General features: G+C 37.7%; 5 protein-coding genes across 5 annotated transcripts; all 5 read left to right on the top strand.

Annotated features, from left to right (window-relative positions):
- The first annotated feature begins 3,517 nt into the window (after positions 1 to 3,517).
- Positions 3,518 to 4,442, top strand: LOC121907488 (olfactory receptor 10J4-like). Its single transcript, XM_042427088.1, has one exon. The coding sequence runs from the start codon at positions 3,528 to 3,530 to the stop codon at positions 4,440 to 4,442; it is 915 nt and encodes a 304-aa protein (XP_042283022.1). The 5' UTR covers positions 3,518 to 3,527.
- A 2,229-nt stretch (positions 4,443 to 6,671) lies between these two features.
- On the top strand, positions 6,672 to 7,586 carry LOC121907482 (olfactory receptor 10J4-like). Its single transcript, XM_042427075.1, has one exon. The coding sequence runs from the start codon at positions 6,672 to 6,674 to the stop codon at positions 7,584 to 7,586; it is 915 nt and encodes a 304-aa protein (XP_042283009.1).
- Positions 7,587 to 9,450: 1,864 nt separating this feature from the next.
- LOC121906475 (olfactory receptor 24-like) lies at positions 9,451 to 10,386 on the top strand. Its single transcript, XM_042425336.1, has one exon. It carries the CDS (start codon positions 9,451 to 9,453, stop codon positions 10,384 to 10,386), a length of 936 nt encoding a protein of 311 aa, XP_042281270.1.
- Positions 10,387 to 14,946: 4,560 nt separating this feature from the next.
- Positions 14,947 to 15,888, top strand: LOC121907403 (olfactory receptor 4P4-like). Its single transcript, XM_042426932.1, has one exon. The coding sequence runs from the start codon at positions 14,947 to 14,949 to the stop codon at positions 15,871 to 15,873; it is 927 nt and encodes a 308-aa protein (XP_042282866.1). The 3' UTR covers positions 15,874 to 15,888.
- A 3,594-nt stretch (positions 15,889 to 19,482) lies between these two features.
- Positions 19,483 to 20,427, top strand: LOC121907383 (olfactory receptor 6C1-like). The gene has a single exon (XM_042426904.1). The coding sequence runs from the start codon at positions 19,483 to 19,485 to the stop codon at positions 20,425 to 20,427; it is 945 nt and encodes a 314-aa protein (XP_042282838.1).
- The last annotated feature ends 2,944 nt before the right edge of the window (positions 20,428 to 23,371 follow it).

Here is a 23,371-nt window from a genome sequence, read left to right as displayed (position 1 = left end):
ACTGCTTAACCCTCCTGTTATGTTCCGGGTCAAAATGACCCGTTTTAAAGTTTGAAGATCTAGGAAAAATAGTTAAAAGTATTTTTTCAGTATGAAATTTCTTCTGCTTGCCTTAATTAGTGTACTCAACATATAATATGAAAATGGTTCATCTCACATATTTGCAACCACCCCCTTGCATGTTTATATCACATAGATACTGTTCGGGTCAATTTGACCCAGCAGTCAAACTGGAGGTAAAAGGGTGTCAGAAATGTCAGACTATTTTTTTCTTTGCAACTGTGAGACATATTTCATCCCAATCACTCTCTCTCTCTCTCTCTCTCTCTCTCTCTCTCTCTCTCTCACACACACACACACACACAGAGCACACACACACACACAGTGCACACACAGAGCACAGGCACACACACACACACAGGTGCAGGTGTTATGATATTTGACGAGAACCATTTATGTTCTCGCGGGAAAACTCCACCCACATTCAGTGGACACTCAACAGGGGAGGGGCAAAACATGTTGTTTCTTTTCATAATAATGAAAACAATAAAAACCCTGATGAAGCTCTGTATCATATTCAGTCTGGTGTTCACTTATATTCTAACAAATTTACTTAACCCTCCTGTTATGTTCTGGGTCAAATTGACCCGTTTTAAAGTTTGAAGATCTAGGAAAAATAGTTAAAAGTATTTTTTCAGTATGAAATTTCTTCTGCTTGCCTTAATTAGTGTACTCAACATATAATATGAAAATGGTTCATCTCACATATTTGCAACCACCCCCCTGCATGTTTATATCACATAGATACTGTTCGGGTCAATTTGACCCAGCAGTCAAACTGGAGGTAAAAGGGTGTCAGAAATGTCAGACTATTTTTTTCTTTGCAACTGTGAGACATATTTCATCCCAATCACTCACACACACACACACACACACACACACACACACACACACACACACACACACACACACACACACACACACACAGAGCACATACACACACACACACACACACACACACACAGGTGCAGGTGTTATGATATTTGACGAGAACCATTTATGTTCTTGCGGGAAAACTCCACCCACATTCAGTGGACACTCAACAGGGGAGGGGCAAAACATATAAAAGATTCTCTGCATGGGAGTCCTACCAACATTACACTCTGTCAGGCAAACCTTTACAAAATGAGCAGCAGAAGCAAAAGGATGACAGTCCAGGAGGCTCTGGAAGTCATCATTGATCATGACAGTGAAATGGAGGAGGATGTGTCTGAAGATGAAGACCATCTTGAGCTAAATTCTGATTCTAATGATTCTGATTTTGACCCAGATGGGGGAATTGCTATTCCTATTCCTCCAAGCAAGACATTCATGTCAAAAAATGGTGAATTACAGTGGTCTTCATCCCCAAATATGCGTCAGGCAAAACTGTCTGCAGAAAACATAATCAAGACAGTGCCAGGGCCCACTAGTTATGTCATGATATGTCATTATCAGTGTTATGTAAAACTATTGTGTTTCATATGTTGGTCTTTCAAAAGCAATAAAGTGGTGAAACATTTAAAAAAAAGTTTGAACATGCATTTTTTAGATGAAAAACGAGTGAATTATCCTAATTGAACCATTACCTGTTAGAGGTAAGGAACACCATTGCACTAAATATTGATAGAATAGTTAGTAATGGAGTTAGTAATGAAATATTCACACTGCTTGTTAGGATTTTTTTGGTTTCAGACATCTTTTGGATAATTAAACATGCACTGGGTCAAATTGACCCGGGAACACCATTGCTGTTCCTGACAAATGAACATAACAGGAGGGTTAAAGCAGACTCACATGTTGAATATTTACTGACTCTGGTACAAAGTGGCTCCAACAGTTTCTTTGTGGCAACTGAAGAAGCATCTTTTCAAACTGATAAAATGAAAATCTGACTGCAATGTTTGTCAGTGTGATTGAACAGTTGTTGATTCAACTTTATGTTTACGTTTATTGAAATTGATATCTAGAATTAACTCATTTGATGGTTTATTATCCAACTTAAATTCAGTTAACTCATTTTTAAGGCAGCAGTGAAGCTTATGTTTCTAAATTGAACCAGTTTAAAATGTATAAATGAGGATTTGAACAGGCAGGGTTGTTGTGTGTCTGCCCATCCTCTACCCTACCAACAACAAATGACTTTTCACTGAGTCCACTTCATATTAGTTAGTTTATGATCTTGTAATAAAGCATTAAAGTTGCTTTCAGGCTGCAAACAGTTGCTGCTGCCGCCTCCATTTTTCAATGTAAACATGAAGGCAGCTGTGCCACCAAGGTCGCTGGCGGCTGCCGCTCTCATAAATGTGCACAGCTCTTTGCTGCTGTATTCAGAGTTTATGATGGTTCAACTTTTTCAACTGACCACCACAGCTCGCCATGTGAGTATGACAACCACAGAAACCACAGCGAGAAAAACGATACAGGAGCAGATTTTATTGGTTACTGAGTTTCCTGAATGAGACAGATCAATAAAGAGAAACTGTATTAGAAAATCATCAACTTCAAAATCTGATGATCCGGTCTGGGACAATAAACAACATTTATTATACTTGTTAGAAAAACTTTCTTTATTAATTGTGCAATATTGCTAACCATTTCCTGTATTTTAACCTTCAAACCCTTCTATTTAGCTATGTGATGAGAGTATACTGGGGGGATAGCAGCAGCCTGATGTGCGGGCTGGTAGGACTGGATGTAGCCATGAACTGTGGTGGCGGGCGATGGCCAGGCCATCCTCATTGGTAGCTTGAGTGAGGACACTCACAGTGTTAGATTAGCTTCTCCCATGCCTGCTAGCTTTGTCAAGTTATCACCTGAATCCTCTTCTCTTGAACCCTTTTCTTGTCTCTTTCCTTTACCTGGTTTTGTCATTTTATTTAGAACGTTATGACCCACACCTGACATGTAGAAATGGAAATTGAATGGCTTTTGGGTGAGATAAAAGGTGAAGTAGAAGTGGCGCTCCACAAAAACACATCTACTCCATACCAAAACAAACCGGAAGCCACCAAAATAAAGTTTTATAATTATTATTATTACTATTATAATGTTTGAAATTTTAAGACACATTGTGGGCAAGTAACAAATTATCATACTATTAAGATCATTATGTTAGCATCATAATTCTCCAGAGTAGAAAAACTGTGATGACATGTACAGAGTCAGACAACATAAAAATCTCCTCCCATTACCTGCACTGGTGGTTTGTCTACAGATCTAACCGAGAGCAAAATGTAGCACAGACCTGAAGATTATTGACCACCATATAGTTTAGTAAGTATACTCAAAGTGTGTAGAGTCTTCATGACCAATATTATATGACATATTGATCCAATATACATACTAAAGTTGGTGAAGAGTTTATGACACAACTGCTTAAATTCTCCTTTACACAGACCACTGATATCTGTGGACAGGAATGAGAGTTCGTATTACAACAAAGACATAAATACTGAATTCTTTGTCACTGTTTCAGTGTGAGTGAAATGGACAACAATACTGTTTCCTTTTACTTCAACCTCACCATGTTTGTGAACATCGGACACTACTGCTATCCAGCCTTTGTCTTTTGCCTCCTGCTCTACAGTTTTATTGTCTCTGCTAATCTCGTCATAATGCTGGTGATATCTCGAGAAAGAACTCTGCATGAGCCCATGTATATGTTTATTGCTTGTTTATCTGTCAACGCTCTGTATGGTTCTACTGGCTTCTTCCCCAGATTCCTCATGGATCTTCTGTCTGACTCTCATTTGATCTCACGTCCTGCTTGTTACATTCAGATATATGTTATTTACACATATGCTTCCAATGAAATTATAATCCTGGGCATTATGGCATACGATAGGTATGTTGCTGTATGTCATCCTTTACACTACCACAGAAAAATGACCTCTAAAACTGTTTTCAAGTTGGCAGCGATGGCTTGGATTTATTCAGCCTTTGTTGTTATAGTATTTAATTCTATGTCCGTCAGGCTTCCTTTATGTGGTAACAAGATACAAAAAGTGTTTTGTGCCAACTGGAATATCGTAAAATTATCATGTGTTGCCACAGTTGTCAACAATATTGTAGGTATGCTTTTAACTATAGCCACAGTTTTCCTTCCCCTTTTTTACATCCTGTACACCTATCTGCGAATAATAATCGTTTGCTGGAAAAGCTCAGCAGAATTCAAAGGGAAAGTATTAGAGAGCTGTCTGCCACACGTTATTTCTTTTGTGATATATTCCATCACAGGATTTTGTGATATCGCCCTGAGCCGGTATGATCCTGAAGAGATAAACACATTTATGGCTGTTTTTCTGTCACTAGAGTTTGTTGTCATTCCTCCAGTTTCGAATCCTCTTGTGTATGGCCTGAAGTTACCAGAAATTAGGAGACACATTTTAAGAATGTTATAGAAGCACACCGTAACATAATGTTTGACTATGATTTTGTGTACACAGACTATTGAATCACATTAGTCTACAGATCCTATGAAGAATGTGTTAAAGCTGAAAACAACTATTCTTATATCTTTAAATATAATATAATATAAATATATAATTTTTATTGATTTCATGTTAATTCAACTTAATATTTCTAGTTTTCATTTTCATACCATTTCAGAACTTATAAACAAGAGTTCATCTGATGTTTTCTGATGTGAAATAACAAAGTTTCTGAAGAGAAATACACACCAGTATATTAGCACTTCCCAGCATGCATTGTCTGCGAGTTAAAACTCTCTAGCAACCCTTTTTTGCTTTTTTGCAACCCTTTTGTAGTTTTGAAGAAAACGTACATGATAGAAACTTACTGTGTCTTTAATATAGGTTAAGATAAGTCATGGTTGTTTCTTTTCATAATAATGAAAACAATAAAAACCCTGATGAAGCTCTGTATCACATTCAGTCTCGTGTTCACTTATATTCTAACAAACTTACTTAAAGCAGACTCACATGTTGAATATTTACTGACTCTGGTACAAAGTGGCTCCAACAGTTTCTTTGTGGCAACTGAAGAAGCATCTTTTCAAACTGATAAAATAGAAATGAAAATCTGACTACAATGTTTGTCAGTGTGATTGAACAGTTGTTGATCCAACTTTATGTTTAAGTTTATTGAAATTGATATCTAGAATTAACTCAGTTGATGGTTTATTATCCAACTTAAATTTAGTTAACTCATTTTTGAGGCAGCAGTGAAGTTTATGTTTCTAAATTGAACCAGTTTGAAATGTATAAATGAGAATTTGAACAGGCAGGGTTGTTGTGTGTCTGCCCATCCCCTATCCTACCAACAACAAATGACTTTTCACTGAGTCCACTTCATATCAGTTAGTTTGTGATCTTGTAGTAAAGCATTAAAGTTGCTTTCAGGCCGCAAACAGTTGCTGCTGCTGCCTCCATTTTTCAATGTAAACATGAAGGCAGCTGTGCCACCAAGGTCGCTGGCGGCTGCTGCTCTCATAAATGTGCACAGCTCTTTGCTGCTGTATTCAGAGTTTATGATGGTTCAACTTTTTCAACTGACCACCACAACTCGCCATGTGAGCATGACAACCACAGAAACCACAGCGAGAGAAACGATACAGGAGCAGATTTTATTAGTTACTGAGTTTCCTGAATTAGACAGATCAATAAAGAGAAACTGTATTAGAACAACATCAACTTCAAAATCTGATGATCCGGTCTGGGACAATAAACAACATTTATTATACTTGTTAGAAAAACTTTCTTTATTAATTGTGCAATATTGCTAACCATTTCCTGTATTTTAACCTTCAAACCCTTCTATTTAGCTAAGTGATGAGATTATACTGGGGGGATGGCAGCAGCCTGATGTGCGGGCTGGTAGGACTGGATGTAGCCATGAACCGTGGTGGCGGGTGATGGCCAGGCCATCCTCATTGGTAGCTTGAGTGGGGACACTCACAGTGTTAGATTAGCTTCTCCCATGCCTGCTAGCTTTGTCAAGTTATCACCTGAATCTTCTTCTCTGGAACCCTTTTCTTGTCTCTTTCCTTTACCTGGTTTTGTCATTTTATTTAGAACGTTATGACCCACACCTGACATGTAGAAATAGAAATTGAATGGCTTTTGGGTGAGATAAAAGGTGAAGTAGAAGTGGCGCTCCACAAAAACACATCTACTCCATACCAAAACAAACCGGAAGCCACCAAAATAAAGTTTTATTATTATTATTACTATTATAATATTTGAACTTTTAAGACACATTGTGGGCAAGTAATAAATTATCATACTATTAAGATCATTATGTTAGCATCATAATTCTCCAGAGTAGAAAAACTGTGATGACATGTACAGAGTCAGACAACATAAAAATCTCCTCCCATTACCTGCACTGGTGGTTTGTCTACAGATCTAACCGAGAGCAAAATGTAGCACAGACCTGAAGATTATTGACCACCATATAGTAAGTATAGTGAAAGTGTGTAGAGTCTTCATGACCAATATTATATGACATATTGATCCAATATCCATACTAAAGTTGGTGAACAGTTTATGACACAACTGCTTAAATTTTCCTTTACACAGACCACTGATATCTCCGGACAGGAATGAGAGTTCGTATAACAACAAAGACATAAATACTGAATTCTTTGTCACTGTTTCAGTGTGAGTGGAATGGACAACAATACTGTTTCCTTTTACTTTAATCTCACATTGTTTGTGAACATTGGACACTACCGCTATCCAGCCTTTGTCTTTTGCCTCCTGCTCTACAGTTTTATTGTCTCTGCTAATCTCGTCATAATGCTGGTGATATCTCGAGAAAGAACTCTACATGAGCCCATGTATATGTTTATTGCTTGTTTATCTGTCAACGCTCTGTATGGTTCTACTGGCTTCTTCCCCAGATTCCTCATGGATCTTCTGTCTGACTCTCATTTGATCTCACGTCCTGCTTGTTACACTCAGATATATGTTATTTACACATATGCTTCCAATGAAATTACCATCCTGGCCATTATGGCATACGATAGGTATGTTGCTGTATGTCATCCTTTACACTACCACAGAAAAATGACCTGTAGATCTGTTTTCAAGTTGGCAGCAATGGCTTGGATTTATTCGGCCTTTGTTGTTACAGTATGTAACTCCATGTCCATGAGGCTTCCTTTATGTGGCAACGAGATACAAAAAGTGTTTTGTGCCAACTGGAAAATTGTAAAATTATCATGTGTTGCCACAGTTGTCAACAATATTGTAGGTATGCTTATTACTGTAGCCACAGTTTTCCTTCCCCTTTTTTACATCCTGTACACCTATCTGCGAATAATAATCGTTTGCTGGAAAAGCTCAGCAGAATTCAAAAGGAAAGTATTACAGAGCTGTCTGCCACATGTTATTTCTTTTGTGATTTATTCCATCGCAATATTTTGTGATATCGCCCTGAGCCGGTATGATCCTGAGGAGATAAACACATTTATGGCTGTTTTTCTGTCACTAGAGTTTGTTGTAATTCCTCCAGTTTCGAATCCTCTTGTGTATGGCCTGAAGTTACCAGAAATTAGGAGACACATTTTAAGAATGTTATAGAAGCACATTGTAACATAATGTTTGACTATGATTTTGTGTACATAGACTATCGAATCACATTAGTCTACAGATCCTGTGTTAAAGCTGAAAACAAATATTCTTATATCTTTATTGACTCACAATACAGATAAAGGTGAATAGAGGTCAAATTTAATTAGAATAGGCCATTACAACGTACGTTTCCCAAATAATCTCACAAAAATGTCCAGAAGCTTAATGTCTCAAAATATTTAATAAAATGAAAAACTAATTCTCAAATACAGAAAATGTTTTGTGGACATAAATGAACCATCTTAACTGTCATTAACTTAATATAAATAAAATATATAAGTGTAAATATATAAGTTTTATTAATTTCACGTTAATTCAAGTTAATATTTCTAGTTTTCATTTTCAGACCATTTCAGAACTTATAAACATGAGTTCATCTGATGTTTTCTGATGTGAAATAACAAAGTTTCTGAAGAGGAATACACACCAGTATATTAGCACTTCCTAGCATGCATTGTCTGTGAGTAAAAAGTCTCTAGCAACCCTTTTTTGCTTTTTTGCAACCCTTTTGTAGTTTTGAAGAAAACATACATTATAGAAACTTACTGTGTCTTTAATATATGTTAGGATAAGTCATGGTTGTTTCTTTTCATAATAATGAAAACAATAAAAACCCTGATGAAGCTCTGTATCATATTCAGTCTCATGTTCACTTATATTCTAACAAACTTACTTAAAGCAGACTCACATGTTGAATATTTACTGACTCTGGTACAAAGTGGCTCCAACAGTTTCTTTGTGGCAACTGAAGAAGCATCTTTTCAAACTGATAAAATAGAAATGAAAATCTGACTACAATGTTTGTCAGTGTGATTGAACAGTTGTTGATCCAACTTTATGTTTAAGTTTATTGAAATTGATATCTAGAATTAACTCAGTTAATGGTTTATTATCCAACTTAAATTTAGTTAACTCATTTTTAAGGCAGCAGTGAAGTTTATGTTTCTAAATCGAACCAGTTTAAAATGTATAAATGAGGATTTGAACAGGCAGGGTTGTTGTGTGTCTGCCCATCCCCTATCCTACCAACAACAAATGACTTTTGACTGAGTCCACTTCATATTAGTTAGTTTGTGATCTTGTAATAAAGCATTAAAGGTGCTTCCAGGCCACAAACGGTTGCTGCAGCCCCCTCCATTTTTCAATGTAAACGTGAAGGCAGCCGTGCCACCAAGGTCGCTGGCAGCTGCCGCTCTAATAAATGTGCACAACTCTTTGCTGCTGTATTCAGAGTTTATGATGGTTCAGCTTTTTCAACTGACCACCACAGCTCGCCATGTGACCATGGCAACCACAGAAACCACAGCGAGAGAAACAATACAGTAGCAGATTTCATTGGTTACTGATTTTCCTGTATTTTAACCTTCAAACCCTACTATTTAGCTAAGTGATGAGATTATACTGGGGGGATGGCAGCAGCCTAGTGTACGGGCTGGTAGGACTGGATGTAGCCATGAACCGTGGTGGCGGTGTTGCGCCCTGCTACACAGAACTCTGACGTCGCGGGCAGCAGCAATGGCTCACTGTCTGAGAGTAAACTTTTGCCCGGCAAATGTAGCGCCACCTCGGTGTTATTCCACTGGGCCTTTTTCTGTCTCAGTGGCAATGAAGTCAGCCAGTTTCCTTTTGCCAATGCCACCATAAAATATAAAAACCTTAAACTTCTCTTATGAACTCACAGTGAGGGACTCTCCAGCAAAATGCGTGGAAGACTCTCTTAAGGGTGGCAGGTACAAAATATCTGTAAATAATTCTATTATCAGTGATTTATGGAAGCAATGACATGATCCGTTGTTCAACCTGAGTGAGTGAAATGGAAAATGACACTTTTATGTCTCACTTTGACCTCACCCTGTATGTGAACATAGGCTATTACCGCTATCCAGCCTTTGTACTGTGCTTCCTACTGTTTGCCTTTATTGTTACTGCTAATCTTGTTATAATACTGATAATATCACGGGAGAGAACTCTGCATGAGCCCATGTATATATTTATTGCTTGTTTGTCTTTCAACTCTCTGTATGGTTCAACTGGTTTCTTCCCCAGATTCCTCATGGATCTTCTGTCTGACTCTCATTTGATCTCACGTCCTGCTTGTTTCACTCAGATCTATGTTATTTACACATATGCTTCCAATGAAATGACCATCCTGGGCATTATGGCATACGATAGGTATGTTGCTGTATGTCATCCTTTACACTATCACAACAAGGTGACCCCTAGAGCAGCCTATGTCTTGGCAGCCTTAGCTTGGATCTGCCCAGCCTTTACTGTTGGAACATGTCTGTATTTGGCCATCAGGCTTCCTTTGTGCGGCAACGAGATCCTGAAAGTGTACTGTGCCATATGGAATATTGCTAAGCTGTCATGTGTTACCACTTCCATCAACAACATTACTGGATTGTTTGTCGCCACAATTACAGTCTTTCTGCCGCTGACCTATGTGTTGTATACTTACTTTCGAATTTTGCTTGTGTGCAGGAAAAGCTCATCCGAATGCAAGAGCAAAGTGCTCCAAACCTGCTTGCCACACACTATTTCATTTGTTAGTTATTCTATCACTGCATTTTGTGATATCGCCCTAAGTCGTATTAATGTTGAAAAGCTAAACCCTTTTTTTGCTGCGATTTTATCATTGAAGTTTGTCATGATTCCTCCAGTTCTGAACCCTCTTGTTTATGGCCTGAAGTTACCAGAAATTAGGAGACACATTTTCAGGATGCTGTCGTGGTTAAAAACCACCTCTTGAAGCACTTAAAATGTCACAAAATACTGTACTTAAAGGATAGGTTCACAGTATTTTAAGTGTGTCCTAAAACAACAGTCAGGCCCCCAAATGCACATTGACGTGTTTTTCTTGCTTTAATCATTCATCCTGTTCATACTAGACATTAAGAGATTTGTTCATAATGCACCTTCAATGTACATGATGGGGGACAAAATCCACAGCTCTGTGCAAAAATGTATTTAAAAGTTTATTTTAAACTAATTTGAAGCTTCAGCCATCCAAATTAGTCTAATCAATTCAATATCTTTCATAGTTACTATCTTTTTAGTGCCAAATTCACTCTTTTTGTTATGATCCTTCCACTGCAGCTGAACAGAAAAACACATCTGTTGAGACACAAAGAGGGAAATGTTTACTAAAACTGTAACTGTGAAAGATATCCACTTGATTTGACTAAATAAGATGGCTGAATCCTCATATTATCTTTAACTTTTAAATAAATCTTTGCTCAAAATGAGAACTGTGGATTTTTTCCCCCATCACTTATATTGTAAGTATGAACAGGAGGAATGATTACAGCAAGAAAAACCTGTTTCAGTGTTCATTTGAGTACCTGACTGTTGTTTTAAGACTTCAAAAATTGTGAACCAGTCCTTTAACATATTTATATTATGTTGTCTGTGAACTATTTTCTTTGTAATGCCTGACTAAGGTTTCACAAAATAAAAATCAGCTTAGAACTGGACTGCATCGCCTGGCTGCAGAGAATCAAATCAACAGTGAATCAAAGCGAGTAAAACATGTACAACCTATATCATAGTCTAAACCGAAATACTTGGGACACCAGGTAATGTTTTTAATAAGTAAACTTTCATATACAACATCTGATATTTTCACTGTTTTACAGGTAATGTTATTTTATAACAGAATTTTAAGGCTGAATGACTTTTACTAAAGTCTTATTGAAACGACACCAGAATTGACAACTGCTATTTAAAGAACAGACCAATTAATGATTTTTAAAGGTGAAAATATGGTGATGCAGGTTTTAACCCTGCTGACCCGCTCGTTGTACATTATCCCGCTTATTACATGTTATTTAAATAAATCAATAATTTGGCACAAAATATTGATTCAAAAATGATTTAAAAATTATTTTAATGCTTCTGCCAAAAAAAATAGTCGGTTAGATTCTACGGTAAGAACTGCGTCCATAGCAATGTTAACTCTGTAGCTTTCTTAAGATTAGCCTACTTGGTGTTATAATTCACATTAAACTGAACATTTCCATTGATGGTGAAGTGAGACAAGGTGAAAGGGACTCACTGGGTTGACAGCACAGACTGTAAAAAATATGGACGTAGCTCAAAGTGGGCGGCTCCGGCCGTCCCCATCTTGGCAGTGCCTGACTCTAATCCAAAATGGACAGAGAGGTGGAGGTGAGGCAAGCCGAATGAAGCCTGGTTGCTGAAACCAGCCACCTAGCGGCTAGCGGCCTGTCACTCAATGCGACCACATTAATTATACATAACTTTACAGTTTAATAAAATTTAAACGGGTGAGTTATAAAAAAATTCACCCCTCTGTGCAGTTGTTATGAAAGGGGCAATTAGCTATAGAGACCAAAACCGTTTTTTGTACCAGGCTGTCAACATGTTTGTTTCTGCTGTAAAGTTGGGCATTTTAACATGGGGGTCTATGGGGGAATTGACTTGTTATTGGAGCCTCAAGTGGCCATTTGAGGAACTGCAGTTTTTTGCACTTGCGCAAGTGAGTATTCAACAAAGCCGTGCAATAATTACAGTTTAATTCCCCTGCCTACTCTGGAAGCACATGAATTCACCAAAAAAACAAACAAACTGAGGTTCTAAATGCTGTTATCATTATGACTTCCATATCCCATAATTATGACTCATAATTACAAGAAAACTCAGAATATCATAATTAAGAGAAAAGTATCTTGTAATTATGAGATAGTTTTCTCATAATTATGAGATCCAGATCTTATAAGATAACCAGGTGGTTATCAAAATTGCTACTGTAGAATATACAGGTATGATGTCACTACACCTGATTTAATTTGTTTTTATTTCCTCCTTGGTTTGAGGCACTGGGTGATATTAATGTCACTGAGTAATGTGGATGGTTTTATTATTTGTTTGTCAACATTGTGCAGGCAATTATTCCAAATGGTTACTCTTATGACTTGTAGTCTCACCATGTAAACTGTCTAAATTAGCTTTTTGTTTTTTGTTGCTCTTTCATAATTAGCTGAATTGATTGGATTATATTGGATTTTACTTCAGTGTTAATGATGGCGGCTTTGCTGCCATTTTCCTAGTGTTATGTTGACGCTTAGTGACTTATGTAGTTGTTTTTACAAAGTGGGAGATACTGTAGCTGTCAGGAAGTGTCCCTGACTCAAGTTTTTCCCCCCACTTGGCAGGTCATAAGTACAGTCTGAGAGATATGACTTAAACATGTTTCAAGAGACATATAACGTTAACTGATTGTTTGGTAAAGCCCTCCCCCAAACAGTGATTGTCAAACTAGAGCTTACAGAGGTGTTTACATGTACAACAAAATCTTAAACACAGAATCTTCAAACTAAACTGAAATTATACTGAATCAACATTGTGACTGAATGAATCAGTAGCTTTATGTTTCTTTAATTGTCTTATGGGGCATTTTATTCCTTAATTAGACAACACCAGTAGAGAGATGACAGGAAATGAGGGAGAGAGGTGCCACAAAGGTCACCAATCGTACCAGGGATGTTCAACCCCTAAATCAAATAAAAAATGTGAATAAAAGAGATAGGATGGGTGGTTGTCAGTGTTGTATGTTCTTGTATTTATTATCATTTCATGTCACTTGTCGCTGTATGTACTTTTATGTAAGCACATTGAGATTACTTGTAATGAAATATGGTATATAAATAAAATGGTCTTGCCTCGTTTTTCTTTCTGTCTCTCTCACTAGGTACTGGATTTTTCCATCCAAATATTTTTATCCACATTTTTTATTTGTGTATTTAAAAAAAAACCTGAGTGCAAATGCCACAATATAGCATATTGGTATAGCATATAGCGTATATAGCATATATGCTTGGCTGAGGTGTAAAAGGCGGTGTATTGATAAAAGAAATAAAACTGTGATGAAGTGAAACGGAAACAGACGTATCATGACGTCCACTGAAGCCTCAACTCCACTGAAGAGATGAAAACATCGGATCTGTGTGCAGCAATGAGGAAACTGTAACACTGTAGACATTACATCGTCTTGTGGCTCCCTCTCCTTCTGCAATGGTTTAATGGCTCCCGACTGGAAAGTTAACGGCACCAGCTGTTTACCACAGGCCCCCAGGAACAGTGCCAGGCTGTAAAGCCAATTTGACATAGTGACCAAACCATGTAATTACAACTTCCAGGTCCATAACGTGATGCACACTGGCCCAAACAGCATGTCTCCAATACACAATTGTTGGAAAAGGAGCAGCTGTAAAATGATGAATACATTTTTCTGAGCATCACAACCCCCACGAAATGACTTGTTTTATTATCAGAATTTGATCCATTCAGTCCAATAACATTTGAAAAGTCTAAAAGAGTTACATGATTAAATTACTTTGTCCCCATTCAGAAGGCCACAGAAACATTGCAGACTTTTTTGGCTTCATGCACCACTGACCAACTTTCATAGGAATGAATGGGCACGATCTTTGAACATGATATCCAGTTCTCCTTAAGACATCCACGGTTTATGTCAATGACCCAACTCTTAATATTTGCATAATGACAGTGGATAGAAACATACATTAATTCAAACTTTCTTTTGTTAATTTTCTGTAAATTTGGTGAAAATTTGTGCTACGTTTGTATAGAAACCTAGCTACAAACTAACTACAAACACTCTCTCTCTCTCTCTCTCTCTCTCTCTCTGAATATATATGATAGAATATCATGCTTTACAGACATGAGCTGCCCTGGAAAAAACAGACTCGGCCTGAGCAGAGAAAAGCTGTGTGAGCTGTGGTGGAAATTACCACATGGATGGAAAACTAGTGTCAAGTCCGTGGGCGAGTCAAAGGGCCGCAGCTAGTTCAGTTCATGTCTATAATAACAGCAGGACAGAGAGGACCGAATGGTGTGGATGTTTTTAGACAACAGAGATTACAGATAAAAAGTTGGAATAATGATATTAGAAGAGAGCGTTGGTGAATTATGAAACCAACTTACTATAGAACATATAAAACATACAATTCCTTATGATGGATAGTAATATAACTGATAGAACTGATGGCCAAAGCTATGAAATAAGCTATAAATTTACCTTTGTTATTTGCTTAAGCCAACAGCTCTTCAGTGACAGCTGCCACATCACTGATTGGATAGTACGATGTCTATTGAGTATTACTGCCATGAGAGGATATAAACAAATGATGACACGGCAGGTAAGGGAGAGGCAGACACAGAACAGGATGCCCCTCTTCTCCTCCCTCAAGTTAGGTTGTGCAGACTCAGTTTCTTATTTGTGCAGTATTACAATGATATCTTATAAACTGATGAACTATAAGATTTTATGATGGATAATGTGTCAGTAATTACTGTGTTTACTCTGTCAGGGTTAAGTGGCACAACAAACTACAGAGTCACTCTCTTTGCTCTCACTTTGCTGTGTTACTGTGTGATTTGGCTGGTAAATGTGACCGTTATCGTGACAATCATTATGGATAAAAGCCTTCATGAACCCATGTACATCTTCCTCTGTAATCTATTCATCAACGGACTTTATGGGACAGCAGGCTTTTATCCAAAATTCCTTGTGGATCTTCTGTCTACCACTCATGTCATCTCTTATGCTGGATGTCTTCTGCAGGGTTTTGTTTTACACTCATCTGCTTGTACTGATTTGTCTTTTCTAGTTCTAATGGCTTATGACAGATATGTGGCTATATGTCGACCTCTGGTCTACCACTCTCGGATGACTAAACAAAGAATTTGTGTGTTTGTGTTTTTTGCTTGGCTTATACCCCATTATTTGGTGTTTATGAGCACAATAACAACATCAACATCAAGGTTATGCGGCTCACACATACCAAAGATTTACTGTGTTAATTGGTTAATTGGTAGAGTAGCTTGTTCTGCCTCTATAGCAAGTATTATTATCCCAGCTTTTAATTATACTTTTTATTTTGGCCATTTTATTGTCATCATTTGGTCATATATGTATCTGATCAGAACATGTCTAACATCCAAAGAGAACAGGAGCAAGTTTATGCAGACATGCCTACCACATTTGTTCTGTTTAATTATTTTCATTGTGTGTTTGCTTTTTGATTTGTTGTACATGCGATTTGGCTCTGAGCAGTTACCACAAAGTGCCCAGAATTTTATGGCAATTGAATTTCTCCTTATTCCTCCAATCCTCAATCCCCTTATATATGGCTTCAAATTGACACAAATAAGAAACAGAATTATACAGTTTATGTGTGGTAAACATCTCTAGATGTAAGTTGTTGTTGTCATAAGTTGTTCTGTGTGAAGAAAAAAAATGTAATCAGTAGAAAGTAGTTGATGTTTGTACATCATTATCTACTGTGTGTGTTTTTCATAGTGATGTCCATTTATGCAATCACATCATGTATAACATAATCTTTAATGCATATATGTAATGTATGTCAGTGTCTCTAAATCATTGCCTTATCTCACCTAATTGTGCTTTAAGTTATTTTTGTAGCTTTATATTATTGAAAACAAATTTCTGATAAAGGTTTCCGTGTCTTGATGCATAAAAATAGGTTCAGATGTAATATCAATGACCTGCAACAACAGTAATATCTCATCCTAATATGCATTTCTTCAACATTTGAGTTGCAGGTATAATCTGTATGAGACTTGCACTTATGACCATGTTTTATGATCCAATATTTGTTTTAAATCTATTTTTCCTTTATTATACAACTTACAGTGCACACCTTTGGCCTTCATTAACATAATATATGTTACAAGCTTCAACAGCAGCATGAATGAAATACTGGAGTTTTTAACCAACTGCAGCGGTTAACTGGTTCAGTTCACCTGCAAAATATCACTTAAACACTGAAATATAATTACTATGACTGACACTACTGATGGCTGTTTTGTGGCTCTGCTGCTCACATCACTGTGCCTGCAATGTTTTAACAAAGCATAGTAGGGCACTTCTGACAGTTGTCATTCCAGGAGCAAACATCTAGATGTATAACAGACACCTATTATTCAAATTGCTTGGTTGATCCTCAAGACATCCTTACTTTACTTTAGTTTCAGGGTGCAGAGCATTGCCCAGGCTTTTATTACAACTACTGAGCACTGCAGGACTCGAGTTGAGGACACACCTGCGCATAACAGCATAATATCCCAATCCTGGTTATGAGTTTTATCCAAGTGTGGATCACATTATCATGGTTACGCCATGTACGTTACCCATGTAACGTACATGGCTTCTTAAACTAAACTTTGCAAAGAATTGTTATATTTCTTATGCTTGACATCTTTTATTTTTTATACTCATTTAATGCATTTTAAATTTTTATGTCTTATGTCTGCTTTATGATTATGTGCCATGTATTTTATTCCTGTATCTTTATTTTTATTGTTTAATTTGTATAAAGCACATTGTAACGTTGGTTTTGATAAGTGCTATACAAATAAACTGTATTATTATTGTTGTTGGTGTTATTATCATTATAATTATTGTTAAGGTCATCCCCCAACAGTGTCCCTCTGCAGTCAAAGGCAATACGTGAGGTACATGACCAATAGAGAGGTGGTAACATTGCATCAAGACAGAAATACAAACAATTATATGTTACAGCTTAAAGACTTAATTGTTCAATCAGTCTATCGAGAAAAAATAAATTAAATGACAACCATTGCATATTCACACACATACTATTTTTTAAAAATTATTTTTTTATTGGCTCACCATGTTTCAAGTCTTTATTCCATCGACCTCCATCTGTTCCTTTTAACCAAGAACAATATACATAGCACAACATGCTTTTACATCTATCCTAATCCCATTGTTTGCAGTTCATGACAAACCATCAAATATTTCAACATATTGCAAAATAAACAGCTGGACTTTTATGGCTTGGTAGCTGTGATTAGTTTGGAAATGTGAAGTTACATTAGATAGATCATTGTTTTAGTTAGAAATTGACCTAAGACCTCTCCCTGTTAAAACATGCACCAGTAGACTCAATGCTTTCAGGTTTTTTCTAACTCTTTTGACTGAGCTGCAGAGTAGTGTGTGTGAAAGGTGCTAAATAAAAAAGTTTATTATTATTATTATTATTGCAGTTAATTCGGTTAAACTGAGTTGTCGCATTAACTTTTCTTTTGACTAATGCTTCACCAAATACAGATTTAGAAATTAAAGGGTTACAAATTAAAGGAAATACCGGTACAGGTCTGAATGCTTGACCCCTACAGTGAGGGGATCTGGTGGCTCTGTTATGCTTTGGGGGGCACTTGCTGATATGGTTTGGGTCCACTTGTCCCCTTAGAGGGAAGGGTCACTGCAAAGCACAATAATCCTTAAAGTATCACTACAAATCAATTATTTCTTACAACTTCTAAGGGGTACCAATAATTTTGTCGAGGCTATTTTAGATTGTCTTTGTAGAATAAATATGAATTCAGTTATTTTCACAACTTTTTTGTTTTGTTCCACTGCAAACCAAACATAGACATGTATTGATAATAAAATATCTTTTAATTTCAACTCTGTTCAGGGTGAATGGTGAATTATTTTAATTAAATGCAAATGTACCAAAAATTTCAGCCACATCTGTATCCATCTATCTATCTATCTATCTATTAGGGGTGTGCCCAAATACAAATATGCTATTCAGCAAAGCACAAATGATGGGGTTTTTTTTACAAATATTTGTTTCATACAAATATTTTTTAAAACTATTTGTTTTCGGGAAGAAAAAAAAACATGTTAAATACCAGGTCGTAGGTCAATTACATTGCTATCTCAGTCTCTGTCCTCTGCTTCACTGTTACGTCTATCAGCAGTTCTCAACGAGGGGAGTCACATCCACCTACTACATGATGCACATTTCCTAATTTGGACATCACTCCTGGAGTTGGGGGTGTTCCCCAGAGATAAAGCTACTGACACACGCAAAGTGCTCCCAAGGGACTCTCCATAACCTGTTGCTCCCCTTCTCCCTTCCACAAGTTAGGTTGAAAAAAGTAGGCAATAAATGAAAAGTGCAAATAATCGCCTTTGAAGTTCTTCTCTACACATTACATTCTGTGCTGTCTCTGTGTTATGAGTGTATAAATAGGTAGAGGTCTGTCTGCAATGAGGCGATGAGTAAAGTTTTAGCTCAGTAGTCAGCACAGTCATCTATGATCTGGAAGACTCCAGTTCAAGACCAGTTCAAGTGTGGGTACCTCTTTCGTAAGTTAGTTTATTCATGAACACTTATTGTAACACTTAAATTTTCTAAAATTAAAAGCATAATAATAATAATAACAAGATTTTTAAGCCTCTTTTGACTTTTATTCGAATACAGATACAAATAATTTTGCTGCCTCAACAAATACAGATACAAATACAAATACTGGGCTCTCTGCACATCCCTACAGTATATGCTGTATACTGTAAATTCTAATCTAGTCTAAATGACAAAATACATTGTCATGTGTTTTCTAATCTGATTCCTAGGTTTTGTCGATACTGTTATGTTAAAAGATGATTTATATGATGGCCATTTGTTGATCTGCCACTACAATGTTCAAGGTTGGGTTAAAACGACAATACAACAACAACAATATTGTTAATAGAACAATAAATACTTGGTTAGGGTTAGAGAAAGATGGTTGTTTGGGTGATGTCACATTGTATATTAATCTGGATAACTTGGTAATCCACCTACAAAGAACGGGGCCCTGAGTTTCAATTCCCAGCTGTGTTGTTGTTATCTTGCTGTTATTAATAGACGGTGTGGAGAGACAACAGACTGTTTAGCAATGTAGTTACAGCGCAGGGTGACCTCTTACTCTGTGACCACTTATGCTGTGACACTGGGAAGGTATGAAGATTTGTTCTCTCATCATGGATAATGTTTCTGTTGTAATCATTTTTTCTCTGTCTGGGATAAACGAGACAGTTAATTACAGAGTCACTCTCTTCACATTCACTTTACTGTATTACTGTGTTATTTTGTTTGTCAATATCTCTCTCATCATGATCATTATTTTAGATGAAAATCTGCATGAGCCTATGTACATCTTCTTGTGCAGTTTTTGCATCAATGGACTTTATGGGACAACAGGTTTCTACCCAAAATTCCTCTTAGATCTCCTGTCATCTTCTCAAGAAATCTCATACAGTGGATGTCTTTTTCAAGCTTTTATAATGTACTCATTTGCTTGCAGTGATTTGTCCATCCTAGCAGTTATGGCCTACGACAGATATCTGGCAATATGTCGACCACTGCACTACCACTCTTTGATGACGAAGAGGAGGCTCTCTCAGCTGGTCTGTTTCTCCTGGCTTACACCTTTTTGCATTTTCTCCATCAATGTTCTGCTTACTTCAAAACTCAAGTTATGTGGTTCAAAGATTGAGAAACTCTTTTGTGTGAACTGGATAATCGTTAAACTTGCCTGTCCTGACACTGACACTGTATCAAACAGTGTGATTGCATATGCAACAATTTTCATTTATGTGTCACATGGGTTCTTCATCATTTGGACTTATATGCACCTTATTAAAAAATGTGTGAGGTCCACAGAAGACAGGGCAAAGTTTATGCAGACCTGTGTTCCCCATTTAGTCTCTTTAAACACATTCCTTGTGGCAATTGTTTTTGATCTGATGTTTATGCGATTTGGCTCCAGAGATTTACCTCAAAGTTTCCAAAACTTCATCGCTATAGAATTTCTCCTTATTCCTCCAGTTATGAATCCACTGATATATGGATTTAAACTGACCAAAATACGAAATAGGATTCTGGGTTTAGTTTACATTAAAAGAAAATTAACTAGGAAGAAGTAAAGCAACAGATATAATATATATAATGTGTATAGCTGAAGCCAATTTGCAGTTCAGTGTATTTGCTTTAAGATAATTTATGATGTCTGTTTTCCTGAAGATGTCTGCAAAATGTGTCTCAGTCTGTTCCACATGTATGAGGAGGGAAGGCCTTGATATATGCTTACTAATAAAGTTTGTAACTTTTTAAATTTTGTTAATTTGATGAATAGTATGCTCTTCGTCGCATGTATTCATACATGGATATGCTTTTGTTCTGTTCTTGGATCATTAGCACCGCCCATACATGTCATTTAAATGAATCTGAAACATAAACATTACATTAGCGCAAAATCAGATGGCTTGCCATCCTTCAGTAAAAATGTTCAATGCCATGCCACAGAGGAGTCAGGGCAGAGCCAATGTTCAAAGGTAGGCAGGTGTTATGGCTAGGCTAGCGAACCCAAGAGCAGGACACCGAGGCAGGAGGCAGCGAGCAGTGTTGGAAGATAATTTTATTTGCAAAGTTGTAGCTGGGAGGCTCGGGCCAGGATCTGGGCTGGTAGCTGGGAAGCTGGAGCTGGGGCTGGGCGTGAGGCTGGGCAGAGGGAATGAAGAGGGGAGTCAGGCAGGGGGATGTGCTGAGCAGGCGAGGCAGGAAGGCAGAAGACAGGGGCCGGAGTCAGGCGAAGGCAAAAACTGTAGGAACAGAGAAACAGGGATTAGCGATGCCGTAGAAACTGAACCGTAGTAAAGTAAGTAGGCTAGTGAGTAGGAGGTTGAACCTGATATTTAAGCAGAACTCCTGATGGATGGCAGCTGGTCGCCTGAGTCCCGCACACCTGTCTCCAATCCTGTAATTTAGGCATAGACAAGGGGGAAAAAGAGAGAGACACACCCACACACACTAGGAGGAGGCAGAAGTGGAGGGCATGACAGCAGGCCACCTCGCGAACAAGGTCTTTTTGCTTCACTTCTTTTCTTTTTAATACACAACCATTCCTTATGTACACAATGTTCAAGAGCTTTGACTGACATGGTGTGTCAAAGAAGTCACAACACAAACAACTGTACTGTCTCCTCTTCTCTCCTGAACAAAGGCAAACCTATCGTCTTCCATCAAGAAGCAACTGTGCCTCTGTTTTGTGGAAAGATACATTTTTGGCCTTGCCTCATGCTGTGCATTGGCATTCCTCTGGGCATGTTCAATTTCAACCATGCATTTGGACACCTGTACTAATGGGTTTTGGCCAGTCTTGACAAATCTTTTTATCAAGTGGTTGCAAGTGGTTCTCATACAGAAAGCAACATATATCATTAAAAAAAAACACCTGAAACCAGAGAATCTTCATGGATGTGTAACAGGGCATGCACACTGTACACACTGAATGTTTTGTCATACAGTGCAGGGCAGCTAGACATAAATTGCCTGATCATTTCAAAGGAGTAGTCCAGATAGGCAGCTCTTGTTCTGTCATCTGAGTCCGGTATGATAGACAGTACCACAGTCAATGCCAGAAAATGAGTGTACAGCTGTGGGGACACAGTATTTTTCAGTACTATGGGTCCCGTGTACAGTAGAAATTGACGGAACTTGGTGGCTTTCCACCTTTCTAACTCCTGAAGGCCACGGGACTGTCGCACAAACTCTCTGGGCATCTGGCCTCTCAGCATTTTAAGTTTTTGTGAGATTTCGCATTTCTTTCTCACAGACAGTCTACACAATTTTGGGCCTCTGGTCAGATACGTCAACATGCGCCTCACAACACCCAAGCAAATCATATGCATATAGCCCATCACAAAGGCACTCACACAGGAAATGTCAGCAGCAATTAAAGGTCTAGCCACAGTTTGATGGGAAGAATACTCTACACGACTAGACGTGTCATTTGTGTGCAAAGTGGATGTCAGTTGATTGAACATGACTCTTCTTTCGACATATTGGTGCATCACATACAAAGCTGTGGATGTTTACTGCATACTTTTTATCATGATACACCAGGCCATTCTGTTATAGATTCATGAACTCCTCCAAAAAGTCTCTGAGGTAATCATTAAGGGGCTCTGGTTTACTTTCTACACAATATTGTGCCACAATGAAGGGAAATTGTTGATTTTCATCAGTACTGGCCAGAACTGGAGCTTACTACTTTTAAATATGGGTAGTCCATCAATGTTAACATCAAGGCTGAAAGTAATATGTTGTCTGAAAACAGTATTTTGGCACAGTACACAGGAAATGCCCCTCTCCAAGCCATAATACACATATCGTCCATTGCATTTGGACTGACTGTCAATGGCTTGAGGAGTGGCTAGTAATGTGCGTGCATCCTTGGGGTGTACATGTCCATGATCCCTAAGAATATGCAACAGCTCATTTGAGAACCTATGAGTGGTGCAGTGTCTGGTACTTCACTCTCTCAAGTCATCTCCCAGGTTTTTAACTTCTAGATCTGGTTCAGGATTCAAAATTTCCACATGTAAGCCAATGTTGGTGTCGAAGTATGAACCATCAGTGGACACACTGGTGTTGTGGTCATCAACAGTGCACCCACCATCATCGTCGTTGGTCATCATGGATTATGATTTTATGAATGTATTTATACTTTTAGGTATTCCCTCAATCCAAAGTTGCGGGGGGTGTTTCCAGAGAGTGAAAGACAACACCCCTCACTCCTTATCAGGAAAGTCCTGGCTCCAAACGGAAAATATGGCACTGACCATAAGCAGCAACTCTGAGCGTCAAACTAGCTCCAGTGCAAACCAATAAGTGATGTCACACCTCACTATGGTCTCAAAAAACAGTTGTGCTATGACCTTAATTCCTGAGGCAGTTTATTCTGAGCTGCAACATCCACTAGCCAAATAGCTCCAATCTATTTTAAGTGCTACATAGTTCAGTGCCAAGTGTAATGAACTGTAACGAATGACATTGCCTCCCTGCAGTAAGTGAGGTCCTTACAACACC

This window comes from Thunnus maccoyii, chromosome 11, assembly GCF_910596095.1.
Source record: "Thunnus maccoyii chromosome 11, fThuMac1.1, whole genome shotgun sequence".
In the NCBI taxonomy this organism is placed as follows: Eukaryota; Metazoa; Chordata; class Actinopteri; order Scombriformes; family Scombridae; genus Thunnus; species Thunnus maccoyii.
Note: the sequence above shows the minus strand (reverse complement) of the source record. Positions and strands in the feature narration are given on the sequence as shown.